Here is a 20,089-nt window from a genome sequence, read left to right on the forward strand (position 1 = left end):
TTGTCTGTGTGTGTGTGAATAAAATGCTTGCTTGTTGAACTGTTCCCGCTCTGCTGTGTCTCTTTTCCTTTTTTATTGACCCTCCACCTTGCATCACGTAACGGGTTCGTAGTGGGTGCAACATCCCGGTAATTGGAACCGTCAAGGCTGAAGATAACACCGCTTGGTTATCACTGTAGCACGGAACGGACCGCTTAAGCGGTTCGTGTCTGGAGTCGGCCTGTGGCGTGGTACGATCGCCCGGTCGACCATTCGCGCAGGTACTTAGGTAGATCGAATTTGGCGAGCAACCCTATCCTGCGCGGATGGGCAATTGGCACGATTGTGGTGAGGTTAAACCCCCACCCGTGACTAGCTCCCGGCATTGTTCCGAGAGGGTCACTACCGGCTACCCGGAGGCTTGGGTTTGAGGATCGCTTGAGGATGGGAGCTCTGCACTGGGCCACGCAATGAGAGGGTGTAGGGCAGCCCGGAATCATTTCGAAACCCAATCCTTATCCCTGTGTCGTAAGAGGCGACCAGGATTGCGTCAGGAAGGGCATCCGGCGTAAAACCTATGCCAAATCAGTATGCGGATCATAACGGATGATCCGCTGTGGCGACCCCGAATGGGAGCAGCCGAAAGACGAACAACAACATGTGTATATATATATATATGTATTTCTACAATATACTCACATGGATATATTGTAGTGTTGGCTGGCTGAGTTCGTTATACAGAGTAAAGGATGGCAAATTACCAGTGCAAAGGTGGTGCGCACAGACTACATGATGCTTTGTGTATCGTCGCAGCAGGGTAATTTTGTAATTCAGAAATCAAGCATTTGTTTTCTTGATAGCTCTGGGTCACAATCATGAAAAACAGAATGGAATGATCAAGGGTGATGGTGGTGCAGCTGCATGTACTATATATATATATATATATATATATATATATATATATATATATATATATATATATGTATGTATGTATGTATGTATGTATATATATATATATATATATATATATATATATATATATATATATATATATATATATATATATATCCATCTATTGGGACCATACTCTGTGCAAAACATTGTTGCTGCCTAAGTAGTCTCCTTGGCTATTGGACACAATCCTGGATGGGTCACCACTCCGACACAGGAATCAGCAAGCTGGCACTTATTTTGCTGACCTCAGAAGGATAGCAGGCAGAGTCAACCACACCTGGTATTAATTCAACAGCGAAGTGGGATTTGAACTCACGATCCTAGGATCCCCTCAGATCTCCAGCCCACCACCCTAACCATTAAACCAACACCAGGCATATACATATAATTGCAGCTGCAATTATATGTTTGAATACATTCTCGTTCTTTTACTAAATCTTATATATTATTTCCGAGTTTGTGATTTTGTGTCACGCTATCTTCGACTTTGTTCTGCGCTCGAGTAACGTGATATTCGGCTTACATTATCTCAAAGACCATATGAGGTGCATGGTACAAATAAAAGTAAATAAAATGGTTCTGAAACAGTGAAATCGTATTCACTTACTGCATTAAAGTAAAATTACTACTGATACTCTGCGCATCAGTTCCTTTCTCAAACACACCCACCCAAACATGTCGTGCACAGCGCGGGTTATGCTGGTCTTATATTAATTCCTTTCCAAGGAACTTCAACACAGGAGGCCATTCGGCCCATCAAAGCCTGCACAATGGTCACCAACCTATGTTTGTTTGTCTATCCTTTTTACATGCTATACTTCAAGAAAGGAAGCAGCATGTACAATTGTAAATTTTGGTATGACTTGTCTGGGGTTTGAACCACCACCAATATCACAAAAACTTTGAAAGATATTTGTAGAGAACAAAGTGCATAAGCATGTTTTCGTGTGTTTCAAGATAAAGACTGCTCATTAAAAATGCTATTTACCTGCCAACACCGAGCTCACTGTTATGGAGATGTAGCTGCCTGCAACAAGGCGAGATGCTCCAAACATTTCTGCTGCTTGCTGTAGGAAGCTGCGAACAAATTAGTGAAGGTCATACAGAGATGAAAGTGACAGGTTGTGTCGTTTTGAAGCTGGCATGTGTGCTGGCACTTAGCACACATGGATATATTGTAGTGTTGGCTGGCTGAGTTCGTTATACAGAGCAAAGGATGGCAAATTACCAGTGCAAAGGTGGTGTGCTCAAACTACATGATGCTTTGTGTATAAATCATGATATATATTCTGAGCATGAAAGGTGGTATATAATAAAATAAAAATATGTTGGGTGGATGCAGGTGTTGCATCAAACTGATGTTCGTCTATTATGCTTGGTGTGAGGTGCAGGCTGCAGTCAGCAGGTTGCCACGTTAATGTGAATTTCAAGTCAATATTCTCACTCAGCCTGAAAGAAAACAGTTGTGAAGAGGCAGATGAGCAGGATGTAGAACATGGAATGAGTGAGTTGCATGTCACCCATGGCTGATAGCAAGACCAAAGCCATAACGCCACGCGTGCAGAAGGCAGTCACTGAGCCTGAAAGTCAAATGAAGAAACACTAGGCTCGAAATCTGTTATAATGCAACCAAGTATTGAACACATCAGATACAGTCTTTTTTCCTCATTTCTTAAACTGCAGAAAATACATCTCATTAACTTGAACTGAAATACCACATTCATTAATTTTCCATCGAAGGCTTATTTTGCAAACCTCAAGTAAACACATAGCTTAATACTTTAAATGCTCTCATTATTAATTGTTATTTATTCTTGGAAATTCTGACAATCTCCATGCAATTAGCAAACAAAGTCACATGGGTTATGCTGTGGGCGCAAAAAGAATCATTGTAAAATAAGGGTCCATGTCATAATATCTTCAATTAATTTAAATTCTATTCCACAACCTAAACAGACAATTCAAAACTTAGTCAGAAACAGAGAGACAATATTACAATGACCACTTACATGTAGAATAACAATTAGATCCGAATTGTGTCATTGGAATTGTAATGAGCAGAGATCAAGACAATCAGCGTTGCTTGTGGGGACACCGACAAAATATTAAATAGGAAGATCATCAAATCATAATACTTTTGCACTAACAAAAAAGCCAAATACATTTTAAAGCATATTTGTCTGATAGAATGCTAATGGTTGTTTGAAGTCCACAAATGCATATAAATGGCTTAATATTCCTTTCAGGAGATGAAAGGATCTCATGTGACTGCCCTCTGCTGGTACTCCACCACAAAGGTGGTTCTTATCATCAAAACAACTCCACTGAAAATCAAATGAACAATTCCCAATATCAATTTTGAGCATAAACCCAACTGGTGTATGTTGACACCTTAAAAACAATTTAAACGAGAATGGCACTGGGTAGCGTGCATACTGCCATCAAGCTGAACATTTTACGTGTTGTAATCCTACTGATCGGCTGGATCTGCATCCGGACCTTAACCAAATCCCAATTGGCTTGTTCTTGTAACCTAACCAACTCATCCACCTAGTTTTGTCAAAATCCGTCCACAACTTTTTGAAATATCATGCTAAACATCGTTTTTGGCACAATCTCTCAATGGTGAAAAATCATCAAAATAATTAAAAAAATTTCTCCTATCCTGATCCAGATCCGGATCTTCACGAAAATGGAGTGAATTATCCTGGTCTCACACCTAACCTGTCCACCATATTTTGTCTGAATCCGTCTATAGTCCAGCAGATAACCATCATATTTTAGAGAAATTGTTCAAATCGTGAAAGGAGCAACAAAATTGGTGCATAAGTACTTTATGATATGTACATTCAAATAAAAGCAAAACCCACCTGGAATCTTGTATGTGATAAGATAAAATGGCTTTTTGAAATGTATGACAGTATGATGGATATTTTTGCAAATTAACAAAATTAGAAGAGTATTTAATAAATCGTAAAGTTGAAAGATGTTTTAATAATCAAATTATGTAATTTAGGTCATACCAGGTAGTGCACAATTAGATAATCTTACAGTAGAACCGACATAAATTGAGACAACGCCTGGTCTGAATGGGTACGTAGCATCTGACATTATATCTCACACCATTATACATGACTTAAAATGATGACACGACAATATTTTTAATACTAAAGGCCCGGTCACACCTTGACGTTTTAGCCAACGTATGCCGATTTTTGAATTTTTTTTCTAAAACGCTGGCACACGTTGAATACGTTATGGATAAGTTTTGATAACATTGAGAGCACGCTGAAAAACACTGCCATACGTCGTTGTACGTTGGCTTTAAACGTTGTACTTTTTGGTTGTCCTCAAATTTTTTCATGCATGAAATTTCACGACGTATGCCGGCGTATGACTCACACATTCCGCTACGCTGGCCACAAGTTGTATGCACGGTCTGCGATCGTTGTCAGACGTCAACACATGCTACTTGTAAGTTAATCATAAGTTGAGACACGCCGAGGTAATGTTTAACGTACCCGAAACTTATTTCTAACCTATGATTAACGTGTTGTTGGCACATTACGCAATCGTTGCCACACATCGACAGACGCTACTTTTAAGTTACTCATAGGCTGAAAGACGTCGGTATAATGGATCGTCCTTGTGTTAGCGTCCACGGCCATGGCCAGGACACTTATTTGCAGCATTCTTCAAACTTTTCTTCGGCATGACGAGGATGTTCACACTTCGATGTCTAGCTTGGCTATGATTCCAATTGTCCATCGGCAGCGTCTATTTAAAATAGTCGAGTTTGAGCGTTTTAACACGTTCAGAAGAAACGCTTCAAATTTCCAAGCCCCAGCGTCAAAAAACAAAGGCGAGTGACAGCAATTTAAATCGTTCATTGTAAACAATGAAAATAGCTGAGTGGTACCGTTTAAAAGTCGTTGAGTGTAAAAAAATCCAATCGTTGAGCGCAAGCGTCTACTTTCAATAGTGGAGATGCAGCCATTTAAATCGTTGAGTTTATCATTTAAATCGTTAAATCGTTAAACGCAAGGACGATCCATCATAACCCACACCCTCCCCTCACACTCACCTACTACTGCCAACATGAACAAACTACTACTAATACTAATACTAATACTGATACTGATACTGATACTGTTACTGCTGACATGGACATCGACTCAAAAAGGACTCGAAAACACTGTTGGGTTCCCCTTTTATGAGCAGCATTTTTATATACCAATTCCCAAAACCGCTGGGAACACGTCTTTATATGGCAGTTGTAAGTTAGAAACACGTTCATTTATTTTTTTTTTTGTCGACCGGAAGACGTCATTGGAATACATCTACATACGTCGATGTGTGTTGGGACTACGTAAAGAATTGGTTCAAAGCACGTCAAACATAAGTTAGAAATAAGTTTCGCGTAAAAAACACATTACCGCGACGTGTTTCGACTTATGAGTAGCTTATAAGTAGCCTTTGTGGACGTGTGTAAGCGTCCACATATCGTGTGTAAAACTTATCCCCATCGCATGCGGAACGTGTGTCATACGCCGAGTACGTCGTAAAATTTTGAACATGTTTAAAATTTCTTGACGTACTCTACTTACTACGACATATGATAGCGTGCTTTAGCGTTCTACTCACGTATACCAAACTTAGTCATACCGTATTTGACGTGCCCCAACGTTTTAGACACATTTTTCTTAGGTCGGCATACGCTGGCAAGATCGCCAAGGTGTGACCGCGATGTTGACACTTCCATTTCTACGGCAGTTATGATTCGAATCGTTGTGCGTCAGCCTTTTAATAGGTTACGTCACGACATCGTCGGCGATGCGTGCAACGCGCTATGCCTAAGTTAGACTATCGTTGGGCATCGGTTGTGTAGGCCGACAACAGGTTCAGCATTCGTTGGTATAAGTTATCTATAACACAACGAAACGTTCTGTGTCTGTTACCAATGCGTTATACATAAGACCAAGTCGCTATGAATACGTCTGAATCTTAAAAAAAAAACATCAAAAGTTCAACGTAAGCCAGCGTTTTACATACATTTTAATACGTTGCCATCGCTGGCTAAAACGTCAAGGTGTGACCGGGCCTTTAGCCATTTCATTTCGTTACTTCAATTAATGCCCATTTTAGAATGTTCTTTTGTATCTAAATATGGTGAAATATTAAAGGAATATAATTTTAATCACACCATATAGATCAAGACATTTGTCATTGCCTTTTATTTGATACACAGTGCCTTCAGAAAGTATTCCTTGACTTTTTTTATATTTTGTTGTGTTACAGCCTGAATTTCAAATGGATTAAATTGAGATTTTTTTGTCACTGACCTACAGCATGTAATACCCCATAATATTAAAGTGGAGTTTTTTTTGAGAATTTTTTACAAATTAATTAAAATGAAAAGCTAAAATGACTTGCGTCAACAATATTCAACCCCTTTGCTACGTGACTCCAAATTGAGCTCAGGTGTATCCAATTTCCTTTGATCATCTTTGGGATGTCTACAACTGGAATGGTGTCCACCTGTGGCCAATTCAATTTATTGGACATGGTTTAGAAAGAAACAAACCTTTCTATATCAGGTCCCACAGTTGACAGTGCATGTCAGAGCAGAAACAACCATGAAGTCCAAGGAACTGTCCGTAGAACTCTGAGATAGAATTGTGAGGAGGCATAGATCTGAGGAAGGGTATAAAACAATTTCTAGAATGTTGAAAGTTTCCAGGAGCATCATTAGGAAATGGAAAGACCAAACTGAGCAACCAGGCAAGAAGGACCTTTGACAGGGAGGTGACCCAGAACCCAATGACAGAACTACAGAGTTCCTTGGTTGAGATGGGAGAACCAACCGAAAGGACAACAGTTTCTGCAGCACTTCAGAAATATAGGCTTTATGAGAGAGTGGCCAGTCGGAAGCCACTTCTGATAAAAAGGCACATGACAGCACACCTGGAGCTTGCAAAAAGGCACGTGAGACTCTGAGGGAATGAGGAAAAAGATTCTGTGGTCTGATTAGACGAAAATTTAACTCTTTGACTTGAATGCAAAGTACTATGTCTGGCGGAAACCGAGCACAGCTCATCACCCATCTAGCACCATTTCTACTGTGAAGCATGCTGGTGGCAGCATCATGCTAAGAGTGTGATTTTTGTAAGGATAGAGGAAACAATGAATGGAGCCAAATACAGGCAAACTGCTTCAGAGTGCTAAAAACCTTAGACTGCGGCAAAGATTGACGTTCCAACTGGACAATGGCCACAAGCATACAGCCAAAGCAACACTGGAATGTCTTCAGAAAAATAATGTGAAAGTCCTTGATTGGCCCAGACAAAGCCCAGACTTGAATCCAATTGAGAATCTGTGGAAAGACTTGAAGATTGCTGTTCACCGACGCTCCCCACCCAAATTGACAGAGCTTGAGCAAATCTGTAAGAAAGAATGGGAGAAAATCCCCAAATACAGATGTGCAAAACTTTGGAACATTTGAAGACTCGAAGCTGGAATCGCTGCCAACGGCACTTCTACAAAGTATTGACTCAGGGGGCTGAATACTTATGTAAATTAGATATGTATTTCTGTCTGTCATTTTCAATATATTTAAAAAAAATTCGAAAACATGTTTTCACTTTGTCAACATGGGGCATTTTGTAGAGATCGGTGACTTTTTTCTTTTAATTTCGTCCATTTCAAATTCAGGCAGTAACAATAAAAAGTGAAAAAGTCAAGGGGTGTGAATACTTTCTGAAGGACTGCATGGCTATTGCATTTAGAGCTTATGGTTATGCAATATATAGGTTCTATTCGCAAAGGAAAATTTTCGCTGGATGTGCAAACAATTGCCCAACTTGTTCCATGTTTTTTTTTTTTTTTTTGCCATGGATCAATGCAACTATGCCCGATGGGTTCCAGCATACATATGAGATATGCTGGTACTCCCATTGAAACATCCCAATGTTTATGAACAGTTGCAGCATGGTAATTTTGTAATCCAGAAATCAAAGCATTTGTTTTCATTGATAGCTCTGGATCACAATCATGAAAAACAGAATGGAATGATCAAAGTTGATGGTGGTGCAGTTGGCTTGACTGAGTATCCTGCAGCTCCACAGCACTGGATGATATCAGGGCCTGAGAAAGCATGAGTATTGACAGAGTTTGAGGCTACCTTCATGAAGACCAATGTGGAGGATTTAGGCCATCACGAACATGTTCTTGGTGTTCAACATTCCTTTGCTAAGGATGTCAATGAATTTGTGGCCACCATCGAGGAAATGGGAAATGAAGACATCGTCGGTGCCACTGCTCTTGACAAGGGTGGATTTGTGCCATGCCATCAGGAGGGAGGCGATACACAAGTCTTGCTTCACGCAGCTCATGCAGAGAAGAAAGGACAGAGCCGAGTGATGATAAGAACTGTTGAAAGAGATGTTGTAGATCCTTGTCTCTCCAAAATGACAAAACTCATGTCCTGTCTGCTGGTATATGGATATATACACACATATCTCCATATGTGCAGTGTGACGAGCACTCCCCCGATCTCCAATGGACATGTCCATTGGAGATTGGGGAGTGCTCATCATGCGAAACATAATATGTCGATTTACCCGCCGATCACACCACATGCCTTCTGGTTGAATCGATTGTATTAGCGGGCACAATCGTCTGGGTGGCAGGCGGATGGTTTGCAGATTATGAGGTTTCATCATGCGAGACATAATCTGTGGTGATTTGTATATATATATATACATATATATATATATATATATATATATATATATATATATATATATATATATATATATATATATATATATATATATATATACATATATACAGTAGACTAGGTGTAAGTCGGCAGCGTGTAACTCGTCACTTCGCCTAAGTCGGCAGCGTCAAAAAGTCCCGAATTTATTTCATGTTAAATCCCTTTGAATAAAGGGTCATCCCTCTGTAAGTCGTCATCTCTAAGTCGTCACTTCGTCGAAGTCGTCAGATGTTGTCCATTCCCACGTAATGGAAACTCAAGTAAATTACCACTCCGAACTCGTCACATGGAACTGCTGTCTCATGAGAAGCCCGATTTCATGGAATCGTGATGCTTGCTCATTGGTGTACACCGCCAGTGATAGGCTATTTATAACTGCGTACACACGTTGATCGCACTGCAGGCAGGACAATGGCGACTAAGCGTAAGATTACAACTAAAACCTACAAAGAAAAATACGACATTATCCAGTTTTGCGAGGCAAGTCCACTGATGAAGAAAACAGACATAGCTGAGAAGTTTGACATCAAACGGCAGACATCGAACGATATCTTGAAGAATAAGGGAAAGACATTTGGACAAGTGGAGAAGATCGTGAGGCCGGTGGGAAGTGTGAAATGCGTGAAATGTGTGTCCTTTGAAGATGTCGATGACGCGCTCATCATCTGGTTTCGGCAAATGTCGGCTCAGCCAAATATTCGGTTTCGGCCAATTCGGCCAAATACTCGGCCGATACTGTCTTTTGGTGGAGGATTGCCCAGCCAGCATCATGGAATACAATGACCGGTTTGAATCCTTTCTCATGCACCAGATGCCCAAGAGTTTGAGGCATTCAAACATAACGGATTACTTCGCCAAGAAGTAAAGGATCGATCGAGCTTCCTGTTGAAGTCCGGTCATGGTTTTATATTGGCTTGTTTTGTACATTACTGCACTCACTTACACATAGGCATTGAGTGGTAATCATCACCACGATGACTGTGTGTCATGTAATTTGTCACCATACCATCAACGATGGTATACGAGTTGTCTTACAGAGTTGTTCATTATCTTTACTTTTGATAAACTGATTCATGAATTCCATCTTTGCTTGATCACTTTGCAACTCACCAACTCACCCCCACCTATGCCCCGAGGATTGTGTTTTCCTTTTGGTACAATAGCCGGCTCTCACACATATGTGTCCAGGCCACGCGCGACTTCATCCTTCACCCCACAGTCATCATGAATTTTCGCTTACGCGTAAGTCGTCACATTTCTAAGTCGTCACTTTTTTCTCAGTGCCACTTACGCCTAGTCTATTGTATATAAATATATATATATATATATATATATATATATATATATGTGTGTATATATATATATATATATATATATGTGTGTATATATATATATATATATATATATATATATATATATATATATATATATATATATATATATATATATATATATATATATATATATATATATATATATATATACACATATATATATATATATATATATATATATATATATATATATATACATATATATATATAAATATATATATACACACATATATATATATATATATATATATATATATATATATATATATATATATATATATATATATATATATATATGCATATAGATGATGTACTTGAGAGAAATGCTGTTTATTATTTACCAAGGTACGTGCGCAAGGAGCATGGCAACACCAGGAACATATGCTGGGAGGGTGCTGCCACTGCCTGAGATGGTTTTATCACCCCCTTATGTACTCGGTTTCATCTTTGGAAAAATGTTTATCTCACATTTTGTCCTTTAAACCTCACCAGCTGCAAGCAGTTGGCTCATTTCATTAAAAGAATGGTGAAATATAAGTAGAGATAAAGAGGAAATAACGGTTCACTCCCTCGCCTTGCTCCCACAATGCTCCTCTGGATTACTCAAGGTCAATCATAATAATTTTTCTGCATACACTGTTCTAATTGTCCTTTTTCCCCAAGCAGCCAGCCAAGAGTATAGTTTGATTAACACCAAGCCTGCAAAAACATAATGACTTGGAAAAGCAAAGCTAATAGAAAAAGGTACGATTCCCGACATATATATATTTTTTATACATATATATATATATATATATATATATTGTTGCGGATTCGCGCCCGCCGGCGTGCTGGTGGCCACGTAACTCGAATCGCGGCACGTCGCCCACCGGACGGACAATCCCGTCGAGACCCTCTCGGACTAACGCCGGGAACTAGTCACGGGTGGGCCTTTCGGCCTCACCACGATCGTGCCAATCGTCCCCCCGCGTGGGATAGGGTTGTTCGCCAAATTCGACCTACCTAAGTACCCACACGGAGGGTAGACCGGGCGATCCCACCTCGCCGCAGGTCGACTTCGGACACGGGCCACTTTAAGCGACCCGTTCCATACTATCGGGATAACCGAGCAGTGTTATCGTCAACCTCGACGGTTCCGATTAATTATCGGGCGTATTTAGCCCACGACCAACCCTTTACGTGAAGTAAGATGGAGATTCAATTAAAGAAAAGACGAAGCGAAACGGGAGAAACAGTTCAACATTAAGCACATTTATTCCGCGGCAAACGGAAAGCACACATATACAATTACCACAATTATGCACCAAAAGCAAATGTAACAAAAGAAGAAACAACAATTACGCACCAAAAGCAATTGCAACAAAAGAAACACAATGCAGATCTACTACCGACTATGCGAGCACACGGCAACACTTACACAGTTTTACTTCACAGACGGCGCCGACAACACATATACTCCAAAGCAAAAGAAAAAGGGGCCACCCTCAACGATAAGGGGGCAGACGGGCCTGGGGCCGAGACCGCGTCGAGCCTACCCGTCTGGTGATGAGCCGCAAAATGGCGGCGGCGCCGCGACTCCGCGGGCCTCGCCGGCACTGCCTGGAATGGGGTGGGAACGGGGCCCCCTTCTCACATAATCTCAGCGCGGGGCGAAACAGGGGGGGGTTGTTGATGCTCGGGGGAAAGAGGATATCTGGCTGGCTTGGGTCCCGCGATGAGCGACGCCAATGCGACCTCGACCGCGTTCCCGGCCTCCCCTCTCCGCAGCTCCCCGACTCTGACACGAGCGCAGACCTCCACAAAGCTCCTTGGCTTCTCCAGACTCTCCGGACCCCGACAGACACTCTCTCGACTGATTTCGCCACCGCCACAACTCTCCAACTCTTCCCTCTTCTCAACTCTATCAAATTCGCCCCGCGCTCGGTGCTTTATAGTCCGACAGGAGAAATCATATGCAGATTTTTGGATCAGGATCGGCTCGGGGGCGGAGCCATGCTCGCCCATTGGACGGAGGAAAAGTGGGCGTGAATCATTCCTGATCCCCGAATCTGCATATATTGATTATACTCCGACGCGCCTGGAGGCGGGGCCAAATCGCCCCACGCTCGCTGATAGGACGGAACAGAAGTGGGCGTGAATCATTCTTGATCCGATTTCTCGGGAAGGCCGCTTTTTGCACCCCCTGCTCGGTGCGCGCCCTGTACGAGTCCAGGATCGGTGCCCACAAGCGGCGCGGGAATGGCGGTGATGCGATGGTTGCGAGAGCGAGTTGTGACGGTAAAGGTCGTGGCTGTTGGCGTTGTTGTTGTTGTGAAGCGGCGTTGCAGTTGGTGGTTGTTGTGTGAAAGCGGTTGTTGAGACGTGGTTGGCTCAAAATAAAGATAGAACAGAAAAACGGCTATCTTGAAGGGTCGCAGCCCGAATGAATGACATTTATTCCCTCTAAACAACGGGTTTGGGGCTAACTACACATATACTTCCAGAGATATCTCACCTACGGGACCTGAATGGTGGTTTGCGAATTTCCTCAACCACAAAACTACCCCCGCCCCTTTTTACAGACTCGACCCGAGTCGTCAAATTTTCGTGTGCCATCATGTGTAGTTCTCCCCTAGTACATTTTACCTACAGATCCCTGAGTGCGACATTCATGGTATTCGTGTCCCCAAAATAAATAACCTGAGGGCTGACTAACTACCTAAACAAACCCACTCACACGGACGACTTAAATAAAATTGCCGGCACTAAGACAGACATGCCGGGGGCGCACTCATATGTACAGTACATCTTAACCTTAACTTACAAATTTTACACTAAACCATGGCCCAGGATCAATGAACTCTGCAAAAAGAAAGCAGTTAGCAGGGAGCCAGGCTGCTCGCATGCAGTCTCTGGCTCAAACAATGCAGGTGACGGGGAATGTGGCCGGCTGCTCACTCGCAGTCCAAGGCCTTCCCTTTTTAAATGAACGCAGTGAACCACAACGGTGCATGGGCTGCACAAACGCAGTCTCCGTGCCAGCGCAAGTGGCAAACGCAATGAACACAACGAATGGATGGATGAATGGATGGACGCAAACACGGTGCACAGGCCGCCACTGCAGGCCCGTGTTGTAGCTGCCAACAGGGCAGTTCTCGCAGCTTGCAAACTGTTGCTTTCTGATCCTGGCACACATGGCAATGAACAGGGGGGGGGGGCAAAGCAAAAATTGAACGGGGCTGGTGAACAGGGGCAGTGGGCATGGCATGGCAAAGGTGATCAGGCAAACACAGCCTGCAGAACAAGGCCGCTGCAGGCAAACACAGCCGGCAGATGAACTGGCCGGCACAGGCCTTGCAGAAAACAGCTGCAGACGATCCGGCCGGTACAGGCCTTGCAGCACAGCAGCTGCAGCCGATCCAGCCGGCACAGGCCTTGCAGCAAAACAACAGCTGCCGATGAAGCTGGCCAGCCTTCGCCGTTCAGTGGAGGTTGGTGGAGGGAGTGCGGTGGTGCTGGCCACTCGTAAGGCGGGCTCGGACCTACTCTACGGTCTCCCTCCCAACCTATCGCCTTTGCCTGTCACTGTCTATACCCACTCCCTTAATTTGTCAAACCCCAATTTAGCCCCAACTTATTTTTTTATTTTTACTTCCCCACTATAAATCGTCCCCTAACCCCCTGTACTGTCCTTGTTCGGCTAACCTATCCTGTCACCTAGCCTTCTCCCAACCCCTACGTTCCCTTCCCGGAGGGGAATAAGGGAGAGCTCGCGTCCTGTGTCGAGGCCCAACGAAGCCTCAGAATGGCCTCCCCAGAGTTCAGCGATCTATAACCAAAGTGGGTCCAGCGGCCCACAATGAGAGCGAGGGGATGGATGGTGCGGAGGGGTACACTTCCTAATCTACCCTATCCATTTAACTGTTAAACTACCCCGGGGCTTTCAACAAGCGCCTCTCGCTTAAACTATTGGTTCTAGCAACCCAGATTCCCGTCGCCTGTGTTGGTGTCCTCACAATTTCGGGCCTCGCCCCCCAATTTTCTCTCCGTGCCCTCACACGGTCTCATGGCTGGGACGCGTGGCTCCCTTTGGCAGGCACGACCCTCTGCCGAATCTCCAGCTATGGCACCCCTGGGCACTACACTGCCTCCGAGCCTACCAGCTCCCTAAACACCGGGGAGTGCCCCCCATGGCACCTCCCCTGAAACGCACACGTGGCAGGCTGGCTTCCCGGGCCCCTTTCCGAGGGTCACCCGTGCCCACAACACTGCCCACGCGGCTCATGGTGCCCCGGGCCCCCGCACCAAGCAGACGCACCCGTGCCCACTACGCTATCCCGGCCCCCCATGGGCCCTTGGCCTACTACGGCCGACTAGCCTGGTGCCCGGGGTACAAACTCAGCGATACTCACCTTTCGCAGCCATGCTCCCAGCCCGTCAACAGGGCTCCTGCACCCCTCCAAATGGGTATCGAGCCTACTTTCCCACCAACAACAAAACGACTTCCATTTTTCAATTTGACTAACCCAGCTAACTCACTCTACACTGACCCCGGGGTCCCTTGGGCGGGAGTCACTCCTCCCCCCAATCACTCATCGTACCATGCATTCCCCATTTGCTCCACTCCCACAGACCCGCTGGCCTCACTCACTCAACAAGCACATGCTTCCACTTCACTCACCAACTCTTCAACACACTCACCGCAGAACTCTGCCATCCTTCTATCTGCATCCCCTAACTAACTCGTGCTCCCACGTCGTCCCTTAAACTATAACATGTTCCATTTAAACTACGTAGCTAAGCTACGTCCCCACTACACATCCAAATTCTGTCTCTGTCTCCAAAATAATCCCATACTCCATTTTCCCAACCTAAATCTGACTAACAATCCCTCTAACTAATCCATTCCACGGGCCCCATGAGGACTTACCCCTGCCCCATGGAGCCGGTCTAGCTAAGCTAACCCTTCCCCCTTACTAGTTTCATCCTGTGCACAGGTAAGGGGGTCTTCCACCCCTTGCCCGGGAATCCTGTGCACCCGAAAGTGAGGCTTGCTTTTTTTTTTCACATGCGCAGCACCAGCGCGGCAACTCACAGCTCGCGCACTTTGCACCTGCCCGTGACCTCATGCAGCTGCACGTGTACCTCGTCCCTCCTTGGACGGTACCATCCGGCAGGGATACCCCTCCTGCCGGATTCCAACCCCACGTGCAGCCATGACGTCACCGAGCGCATAAAAAAAACACAAGCCACACGTCTCGAGGGGTTCCCCACGCGAACACATGAGCTTTGCCCATTGGAGCTTAACACACACGATCGCGTGGAGAACCCGTCCGGTCCAAATCCATAATCCTGCCAAAACTTTATCCGTCCGCGGAATCGGCAAATCCACCGCGTGCGTTTCCGGACCGGGACTTCATTTCCGCAAGCGAGCACGTGGGGGCCTCGTGCGTTGCACAGCACGGACCTCGCGCTCGCTGCTGGGTGAACCCGGCACGGTCCTCGAAACAGCTACAGCCGCTACCCGGCTTTTGTCTCTCAATCGTCGTTGTCGTCTCCATTCGACCCACGCACACCTGCGTGTTACGACGCTAACACTCCATTCCATTACACTCACACCGGGAGACGCGGTTGCATGCTCACACATGCCGACCGACATCTCCCTCACATACCGCTCTCTCAAACACACGGTCTCCCTTCCACTCGGCCGTTCACTCACGCATGCCACCTCCCTCGCACAGGTGGCTCCACTCACTCGCGGCCTTCCACTCACTCGTGCCATTTCCCTCACACAAACCATACCACTCACACACGCGGGGGCACTCATCCGCGGTGCCTCACTCATACACCGTGCCTCACACACATGCGGGGGCACTCATCCGCGGTGCCTCACTCATTCACTGTGCCTCACTCACACACGCGGGGGCACTCAACCGCGGTGTTTCACTCACACACGGCGCGCTGGGAAGCACGCCCTTCTGCACACTTACCACCACACCACTCACACACGGGGTCGCTTCCGCACACGGGGTCTTTGTCACCACCCGGTCGCTCTCACACACGCCCTTGCACCCGCGCTATGCGTGCGTTGCAGCACGCATTTCGCCACACTCGTGAACACACACCTCGACACCACACACACCGGGACAACCACACTAGGGATTCGTGTCCCCACAAGGGTCTCCGGGGCCTCTACACCCCCCAAGCTCTCCGTGCACCTGTCCACAGCACTCCTCCCCTCGACCTCGCAAAGCACGACCGAACCCACCTGGTCGTGACTCGCCTCACGGGGGCATACTCCCTCCCCTCGTTCCTGGAGGAGGCCATCCCGCTGCTCGCACTGGGTCTCCACCCAGTCCACCAGCTCACCCCCATTGTCCTCCACTACCTCCGTGTGTGTGTGTGCGTCTCTATCCCCGTCTTCATCGTGTAGTCTTCCCTCTATCGTTCCCATCTCCCGTGTCTCTGCCAACTCAGTCACCTCCTCACCCTTTACCTCCCTTGTCTCAACTATTATTTCCGTCTCTTCCCTTGTTATCTCCCTCGTGCACGTCTCCGTCACCCCAATTAGTTTTTCCCTCTCGGTCACCGTCACTCTTCTCGCCCAACACGTCCCCTGAATTATTTTCTCCTTACCAGCCTCCACCGCGGGCCCGACAGCCGTTGCACTCCCTCCCAGCTCATTCGCTCTCACACGTGGAGTCGCCATTTTAAACTCCCTGGTAACGGCCTTCATGCCCGCCTGCAGGCTTCGGCCCATGTTCTGCGTCTCACCCCGCAGCTCTTTCATTTCTTCCTTCATTTTGAGTGCGTTTGTTTCCATATTCACCTTCACTTCGTTTGTGTTTGTATCCATCTTTTCGTTCATGCGTTTTATTTCGTTTGTGTTTGTATCCATTTTTGTTTTCACTTCGTTCATTTTCTTGTTCATGCCTTTTATTTCGTTTTTTATTTCGTTTGTGTTTGTATCCATCTTTTCGTTCATGCCTTTTATTTCGTTTTTCATTTCATTTGTGTTTGTATCCATTTTCGTTCTCATTTCCGCATGCATTTGTTGCGCATCCGCATTCATCTTTGCCAGCATGGTGAATAGCTGGGTCATGTCGGGTGCGTTTGGGTGAGCCGTTTCGGCAGGGATCGGGGAAGGGTTTTGGTGGAGAGGGGGAGGGGAGGTGTCATACACCGCGGCCGCCGCCGCACCTATTTCGGGCTCTGGGTTCAGTTGGGGGAGTTCGTGTTCCTGCACAACCAACATTTCCTGCATGGGGTTTTCATCCTGGACCATGGATTCTACACATTCTAAATCCATTTCTAATACCCCCGGCTCCCGCTCGCCTTGAGACGCCATCTTATTTCTCGTAAAGGGTTAATTTAAATCGCTCGTAATTTGCAGGGAATCGGGGGTCGCTCCTCTCACCCCTGGACCGATTCCCGTGAATTTAGCTGGAGACAGGAGAGCCTGTTTTCCCGCTCTCCGACACCAGTGCCGCGAGGAGGGGGATGGGTTTCTGTCCCACTCCTGACAACAGTGTTGCGGATTCGCGCCCGCCGGCGTGCTGGTGGCCACGTAACTCGAATCGCGGCACGTCGCCCACCGGACGGACAATCCCGTCGTGACCCTCTCGGACTAACGCCGGGAACTAGTCACGGGTGGGCCTTTCGGACTCACCACGATCGTGCCAATCGGCCCCCCGCGTGGGATAGGGTTGTTCGCCAAATTCAACCTACCTAAGTACCCACACGGAGGGTAGACCGGGCGATCGCACCTCGCCGCAGGTCGACTTCGGACACGGGCCACTTTAAGCGACCCGTTCCGTACTATCGGGATAACCAAGCGGTGTTATCGTCAACCTCGACGGTTCCGATTAATTATCGGGCGTATTTAGCCCACGACCAACCCTTTACGTGAAGTAAGATGGAGATTCAATTAAAGAAAAGACGAAGCGAAACGGGAGAAACAGTTCAACATAAAGCACATTTATTCCGCGGCAAACGGAAAGCACACATATACAATTACCACAATTATGCACCAAAAGCAAATGTAACAAAAGAAGAAACAACAATTACGCACCAAAAGCAATTGCAACAAAAGAAACACAATGCAGATCTACTACCGACTACGCGTACACGGCAACACTTACACAGTTTTACTTCACAGACGGCGCCGACAACACATATACTCCAAAGCAAAAGAAAAAGGGGCCACCCTCAACAATAAGGGGGCAGACGGGCCTGAGGCCGAGACCGCGTCGAGCCTACCCGTCTGGTGATGAGCCGCAAAATGGCGGCGGCGCCGCGACTCCGCGGGCCTCGCCGGCACTGCCTGGAATGGGGTGGGAACGGGGCCCCCTTCTCACACTATCTCAGCGCGGGGGGAAACAGGGGGGGGGGTTGTTGATGCTCGGGAGAAAGAGGATATCTGGCTGGCTTGGGTCCCGCGACGAGCGACGCCACTGCGACCTCGACCGCGTTCCCGGCCTCCCCTCTCCGCAGCTCCCCGACTCTGACACGAGCGCAGACCTCCACAAAGCTCCTTGGCTTCTCCAGACTCTCCGGACCCCGACAGACACTCTCTCGACTGATTTCGCCACCGCCACAACTCTCCAACTCTTCCCTCTTCTCAACTCTCTCAAATTCGCCCCGCGCTCGGCGCTTTATAGTCCGACAGGAGAAATCATATGCAGATTTTTGGATCAGGATCGGCTCGGGGGCGGAGCCACGCTCCCCCATTGGACGGAGGAAAAGTGGGCGTGAATCATTCCTGATCCCCGAATCTGCATATATTGATTATACTCCGACGCGCCTGGAGGCGGGGCCAAATCGCCCCACGCTCGCTGATAGGACGGAACAGAAGTGGGTGTGAATCATTCTTGATCCGATTTCTCGGGAAGGCCACTTTTTGCACCCGCTGCTCGGTGCGCGCCCTGTACGAGTCCAGGATCGGTGCCCACAAGCGGCGCGGGAATGGCGGTGATGCGATGGTTGCGAGAGCGAGTTGTGACGGTAAAGGTCGTGGCTGTTGGTGTTGTTGTTGTTGTGAAGCAGCGTTGCGGTTGGTGGTTGTTGTGTGAAAGCGGTTGTTGAGACGTGGTTGGCTCAAAATAAAGATAGAACAGAAAAACGGCTATCTTGAAGGGTCGCAGCCCGAATGAATGACATTTATTCCCTCTAAACAACGGGTTTGGGGCTAACTACACATATACTTACAGAGATATCTCACCTACGGGACCTGAATGGTGGTTTGCGAATTTCCTCAACCACAACAATATATATACAGGGTGAGTCAGAAGTCGCACCGGATTTCTGTCAGTTGATTGTTTGTTTGCCATTTGTATTACAGTGTACAAGAAGGTAGAAATAAATGAATGACATGTTTATCTACCATTTAGTCAAGAAAAAATTATTACGGAACTGTACCAAGTTGTTTTACTTGCAATAATCTGACAGCCGAAAAAACAGAAATTGGGCGGTACTTTTGACTCACCCTGTGTTTATATATATATATATATATATATATATATATATATATATATATATATATATATATATATATATATATATATATATATATATATATATATATATATATATATATATATATACATATATACATACATACATACATATATACAGTATATATTGTTGTGGTTACCAGATTCGCAAACCACCATTCAGGTCCCTTAGGTGAGGTATCTCGGTAAGTGCATGTGTAGTTAGGCCCAAACCCGTTGTCTAGTGGGAATACATGTCATTTATACGTGCTGCGACTCTTCAGGATAGCCGTTTTTCTTTTACTATCTTTATTTTGGACCAACCGCCATGATCACAACCACAACATCAACCACCGACCACAACCACCGCTTCACCACAACCGCCACGACCTTCACGCACACCTCACAACCGTAGCATCGCCACCGTTCTTGCCCCGCTGTGGGTACCGGTGTTGGACTCATGCAGAACGCGCGTCGAACAGCGTGTACAAAACCACGGATTTTCTGCTTCAAAAACGGATCCAAAACGACACACGCCCACTTTTTGCCGTCCAATCGGTGAGCGAGGGGCG

The 20,089-nt window shown here is 46.0% G+C and overlaps 1 protein-coding gene across 4 annotated transcripts in view; it reads right to left on the reverse strand.

The window, feature by feature from the left end:
• Positions 1 to 20,089, reverse strand: part of LOC147026226 (NIPA-like protein 3) — an 89,885-nt gene that overhangs the window by 46,402 nt on the left and 23,394 nt on the right. For all 4 annotated transcript variants that reach the window (XR_015058172.1, XR_015058171.1, XM_085881428.1 and 1 more), the window contains exons 7-8: positions 2,378 to 2,513; positions 1,922 to 2,010 (exon numbers count right to left, since the gene is read on the reverse strand). Coding sequence is in view for 2 of the 4 variants with exons in the window: in XM_085881428.1 (XP_085737554.1) it covers positions 1,922 to 2,010; positions 2,378 to 2,513 (225 nt within the window). In the remaining 2 variants the exon portion in view is untranslated. The remainder of the gene's footprint in view (positions 1 to 1,921; positions 2,011 to 2,377; positions 2,514 to 20,089) is intronic.

The sequence above is a fragment of the Eptatretus burgeri genome, chromosome 5 (assembly GCF_056783735.1).
Source record: "Eptatretus burgeri isolate ZD-2024b chromosome 5, Ebu_testis_v1, whole genome shotgun sequence".
NCBI classification, from domain to species: Eukaryota; Metazoa; Chordata; class Myxini; order Myxiniformes; family Myxinidae; genus Eptatretus; species Eptatretus burgeri.